At 42.6% G+C, this 6,000-nt stretch overlaps 1 protein-coding gene across 2 annotated transcripts in view; it reads left to right on the forward strand.

The window, feature by feature from the left end:
* Positions 1-5,558, forward strand: part of FAM124A (family with sequence similarity 124 member A) — a 54,967-nt gene extending 49,409 nt beyond the window's left edge. For both annotated transcript variants that reach the window (XM_052786175.1, XM_052786174.1), the window contains exon 4: positions 1,475-5,558. In XM_052786175.1, coding sequence (XP_052642135.1) covers positions 1,475-2,278 — 804 coding nt within the window. In that variant the 3' untranslated portion in view covers positions 2,279-5,558. The remainder of the gene's footprint in view (positions 1-1,474) is intronic.
* Positions 5,559-6,000: the final 442 nt, after the last annotated feature.

Raw genomic sequence — 6,000 nt, forward strand, 5'->3', positions numbered from 1 at the left:
ATCCCTTTCTGTCATGTCATATAATCTCTTTGGTAAAATGATCAAGCTCCATCTTTATCCATTACTCGCCTCAGAAGACTCTTCTACTTCTGTTGTGATTAGAAACCTTTTATTAGTTTGTGATTCAGATTTTTTAATGGATAGTTCATCTTTTTTTTTTTTTTTTTCTTCTTGTGCCTGCATCTTTTCCAGTTTGAGTTTTCTCTTTTTCGCATAGGCATGATTAGAGCCATGCGCAGCATTCTGGATGAGGCCTTAGCAGTGTTGTCCACAGTACATTAATAATTTTTTAACTCACTTGAGACTGCCTAGAATCATGTTTGTCACAGTCTTGTCACTTTAATAGCGCATAGTGAACAAGATACCTGGTTCCTTCTCGTCTGTTGTTTCCAGCTGACAAGTCCCATAGCTGAAATTGTTGTTTATTCTGAAGGGTATGATCCTGCACTTTTTCCCATTAGTTCCTGTCCCTTTTGGGACAGAAATTTAGCATTTTGCATTATGTGAGAAATTCCAGTAAGAAGATTTTGAATTAAATTAATTATATTTTTAAAATGCAAACTTCTGAAGGCCTTACTGAGATAAGTGGGATGATGGAAAACCTTATGATTGCTCGGACAGTAGGGCCTCAGTTCAGCTAGCCACACATCAGTGTCTAATCCCGTAGGAAGACCACCTGGCCCCCAGCTGCTTCTTGGGAAGGACATTGGCTCCCCATTTGTCACAGCTGCTGTCCCTGTGCAAACGCTCAAGTATCCGGCAGGTAGACAACTGAATCCTGCCCTAGGGGTGAGACTCAGGTCCTGACTCGGGTCATAACCATCAGATTAGGTCTTCAGTTGAGGTGTCTACAGGCAAATTCGGTGTTTAAAGCTGTGCTTGAAGTCATTGGGAGCTAGTTAGTAGAGCAAGTGGGTTCTAGAGCGCACTGCTCAGCTAGCCAGATGTGAAAGAGAAAATGTGAGAGAGTTGAAGGAAGTAGTAAATTCCCATTGAGACGACAGAGTATGAGGTTGCTTGCTGAAGGGTTTTTGGTGTTTCAGAGGAAAAAGTAAAGACAGTTACACCACAGTAAGGAAGAAATGAGAAATAATAATGATGGTAACGTACATCTCCCATTTCTTCATTTTTTTTCGTCAGCTGTCCACTAAGGCAGTAATGTTGGAAGACAGAATATGAATGCATCTGAACAAGTCAATAGGAAGTGAGAATTTCGAGCTAGTGTAATTCAGCCCGCAAGGCAGGGCTCCTCTACCATTTATTCTTGTTGTCTTCAAGGCTTCTTATGTAAATATTTGGGATTTTGGCAGGGTGCTTTCTCTTTGTTATTGAAGTGAAACATTTGCTGCAAGCATACTGAATGAAGTCTGCTTCATAATTATTTGCAGTAACAACTCAGCAACGGAGACTTACGGTTGTAAGACTGCCAACTCTGTATTAATATGATCTTCTTTTCTCCCTCTCCCGGCTGCAGCAAACACGCAGTTGGTGTAGGAAGACTGCAAAGCAGAACAAGCAACCATATCCATCTGTGTCAACAGATTCCCGCTTCACCACTCTGCCAGGCTTTCTTCCTCAGAGCCACCGATCTGTCCCTGAACAACCAAAAGAAATGGGTCAAAACAAGGTACATCATGCAAATGGCCTTGGTCATTATCTTGGTTTCTCCCAGCAGGACTTGAGACACAGTGATCGAGGAGACTTCACACGCAGATCTAGCAGTGCCTCCAGCATTTCGTGGTCATTTCAGCGAAGCAAGTCTCTGTTCTGCTTGCCCACAGTGAGCTGCTCCTCAGCCTCAGAGATTTTTCATTTCAGTGAACCATTTCAGTTTTTCAGTACTGGCTCACCTGCAACCAGGTTAAAAACATGGAGATGCAGCCCCAGGCTTAACATTGACGACTTGGAGGGTGCGCAGGAGACTGATGTAGACACAGGGATGAAGCTTTCCTTCTCAGACCTGTCTGTGGTCTCTGCATACTCTGCCCTTAATGGATTTTGCAATGACTTGGAAGCCTCTCTTCCCCCACAGAAATGGACTGTCAGTAAGGCTAAAGAGGCAGCCACCGGTGGAAGGCCTGTATCAGCCATGTGCAATACCTTTGAGTCAGCTGATGGTTCACTGCCTTCTCTTTCTGAAAGGTCTTCCAGCTCATTTGTGTCAGCATCTCTCTCCAAGCAGCCCAAACAGTCCTTGAGAGCAGCTCCTTGTTCTCTGGATGGTCATGGTAGTGTTTGCCCAGCTTCACCAGCGAACGAAGAAGAGTTTTACATCTGAGGTTTCTCTATCTTGCACCTTCCAGGGCAAATGTGTTCTACTTGTGAATGACAGCAGTGGGCCCACCTTGAGCTTGCAGAAGGTTCCTTGCTGAGGAGAGGTGATGCAGCAGAGCATGCTAAGTATTTGAAGAAAGCACTCAGATCGCTCAGAGATGGGTGTCCCCAAACTATGTACAGTAAAGCAGCCTGAGCTTGTGCCCTGTACCTTTGTATTGAAGGAGATGATCAGCACAGAGGCTCGTCCATGGCAGTGCAAGGTGGATGGTCTCTATGGCTGACCCTTGGACTGGTGGTGAAGGAAATGCCAGAAGAGGCAAATAACAATCCAGTTTTCTTTGGCAGAAAATGAAGACTAATTTGTGACACCAAACTCCTTTAACATTCCTGAGAAATTCCCTTAAATCAGGAAAGATGGGAGGAGAAAGGGGTCTTCTTTCTCTTTCACAAGTTCCAAAGGCAGCTCAAAGCACAGCAGGTCCCAGCAGCACATCTCCAGGAGAGTCAGGCAAGACGTTTCCTGCGAGGACACACACAGATCCTTCTAACCTCGGAGAGCTGGCAGTGCTGAGGCAGGAAAAAGCTTCACTCGTCCCTGGGGAAGAGGAAGCTCTGCTACGTCTCTTACTTTGACAGTCCCAGATGCAGAAAGTGCCAAAAGGGAAACCTTACCGAACATTTTCAACCCATCCCCTCAAAAAGCCCATCCTTTCCAGTTGGACGGGAGCCTTCTGGGCTATTGTCTGAACCGCTTGCGTAGACAGTGGTAACCCAAGTGAACAATGTTTGCTACTTCTAACTCAGGCAATGCAGGGCTTACCTTTTTGGAATACAAAACAAGGAAGACAACCCAGCATTTTTAGATATTGCTACACCACTAGTCCCAAATATATGGCAGCTCCCTATTTTTAAGGGGTTATTATTTTTCTGGTAAAAATAATTAATGCAGAAATTTATCCTCCATGTTTCCAGTGCAAGCATACTTCTTTCTGAGTAAAACACAATTTTTGTCAAATACCTCTCTCCAAAGGGAGAACAAGTCAAATTTTACTGGCTTTTCAAGTGATGTTTTTAAAATACACATTCTTGATAACCTGTTTTGCTCCAATTAATTTGGTATTTTAAAAAAAAAAAGTAAGCAAAAAGCTGTTAATATGACAGCTGAGTACCATCACCAGGATTTAAGTTGTATATACAGATTGCATCATGCATGTTCTGAAAAGTTACATTTTGGGCAGAGAAGTGGTGCTGATTGCAGCTCTGGTCTAGCCAGTGAGACAATGACCATGTTCAAAGGTGTCTGTATAATGCTGTATGTAAGCTATATACAGGTACAGATGCTGAAGACCTACCATGATGGCATTGTGGTGGATGGAATAAAAATGCATTTGTGGAGAAAAATGTTTGCTATATTACCAGGTAGTTTTACTCAGAAGAATTGCTGCTTTGAAAAAATAAAACAACAACAAACTCAAACAAACAAACAAACAAAACACCAAAAAAAGCACACACATACTCTAAATAATAGTTACAAAAAGTGGAACAGCTCTCCTGGCCCATTTAAGTAAATGCACAGTTTGTACAAACAATTCTGGAAGAAAGCTTGGGGGAAATTGAGTACGGGTTTATCGGGGAGGAGGGGGGATCCCATTAAACCTGCACCCCCAATCCAGAAGAGGCCAGAGGGATAGTCAAGAGTCAGGATGCTTCTCCTCAAGGGTTCTTCCTTTTGCTGTCATTTTCTGCACACAGGGAAAGAGGCATCAGGCTGAAGTCCCAGTCTCCTCTTTGTCAGATGCTATCATAGCAAATACCAGAGGCAGACCTTGTCTTTTGTGCTAAACACAATGTATAAATAGGAAAATCTATTCAAGCTATAAGAGCACAGGAGGGTATCAGCCTCCTCCTGCCCTCCAAACTGTTCGGGCTTACTGCAGTTTTGGGTAAACTGTTCTCTTAAGAAATGTCTGGGACCAGAAATGGCACCAGTGGAGGATTTGTCATGGCGTGCATGTGTTTACCTGCTCTACACTCCTTCAGAGTCCACGTAGTCTTTCCTCTGACTTTCATGGCCTCTGGATCAAGGCCCCTCTGAACGCAGCAGACCCAATTTATCCAAAGTTGTGCTCCATGTTATTGCTTGTACCTGGTCAAAATCCTTGTGAAACACTGTGAGGTCAGACCAGCAGCTTTTTTTCCATCAGCTTGCAATTCACCATACAAACAGCAATGCCTAGGACAGTCAGGCTCTGCAAGTTTAAACTTATGATTCATTATTTTCTGTCATATTCATGGTAGTACAAAAATAAATGATGGAATAGCATTGTATATTTATGGGACAGACATTTTATCAACACTAGACACTTGCAGATAGGACAACCAACAGGATAAATTTGGTTCAAATCTGTGAAAAACTTTAGTATTCATTATTTGGAACAGGAAAAAAAAAAAGCCTTTTCACAATATTTTAATAATATAGATAACATTTGATCTGAACATGAGATCAAAAACTAGTTTGAGCTGATGTGTCTGTCTGATCCTGGAATCACGCCAACATCCAGGCTCCTGACAAAAGCTGATTGGGGCTTTTAACGAAGAGGAGGCTTTGAAACATCTTTCTGCCTGGAGTGTGCCTCTGCAAGAAGGAGTTCAGCAGGTCTGGGGGCCGTCTCCCAACGCGGTGGGAAGCACTGGTCCTGGAGATCTGCAAACAAGCACAGGATAGCTCCAGTGTCAGTCGTGAGGCTCATGCGTGGCATTAACCGGCAGCTCTGCAAACATCTCAGCTCCAGGTTTTACCATGTTAATCCTAATGGGAAGAAAGCCAAATGAGCTTCCACGGGCTCTGGATTTATGCTGTTTCCACTGGTTCTGTCTCCAGGTCTTTCGGTTCTGTTTACTGATACTTAAATAGAAATGAAAGGTTTAATTGTTTACATTCATGGTGCTTGTAACCAAATTTTGGAATAACTGAGTGTCCTACTGTCAGGAAAAACAGAGGTGATGATAGTGTACAGAAAACTTTGTGTCTATAATGGAGACAGACAGATTTTTGAAGAGTGTTTCACTGAAGGTAGGCTTCATTAATTGTCTTCCCATTATTTAAGAAGGGGCTGATGTCTTCAGAGAGTTGAATATGCACAAGTTTCATGGCATTTACTTATTGTTTTGGTTAAATTATGGACAATGTCATTTGAGAACTGCAGGTTTTCCCTGAACTTTCTCTCCTTCTCACCCCAGAATGCATTGTTTCTGTGAAATAAAATAGAGATGAAAAGTCAGTTGTGCTTAACCATTTATGAAGTATTGCAGACTCACAGACTATCTTAACTAGGCTTCAAAATGACTGCAGTGACACAAGCTCTCCAGCTCTTGGCAGTGCGTGTCGGTGGGATAATTACAAAATAAACATAGCAAAAATATTTTTGTATTGGACTCAGCTTTGCCTCTGCAGACCGGATCTTTTGATTCTCACTGTGGTGTTGTAAATCATTTGCTCCAGTAAAGCTGAATGATAAAATAAGAGCTGTGACACATATTGGTAATCTTGCGTGCTTAAAGCCTGTCTTGCTTTGTTTCATGTGCGTTGGTCTTCATAATATCCTTTGCTCTTATTTCCATCAGTGTGTGGTGTTATCTATTTAGTACACATTTCTTCATTGCCCTCATGGGACGTGTCTGCATGTCAACATTAGGGTATGCAAAGCTATGTAGGTTTGGCTT

The sequence above is a fragment of the Harpia harpyja genome, chromosome 4, assembly GCF_026419915.1.
Source record: "Harpia harpyja isolate bHarHar1 chromosome 4, bHarHar1 primary haplotype, whole genome shotgun sequence".
In the NCBI taxonomy this organism is placed as follows: domain Eukaryota; kingdom Metazoa; phylum Chordata; class Aves; order Accipitriformes; family Accipitridae; genus Harpia; species Harpia harpyja.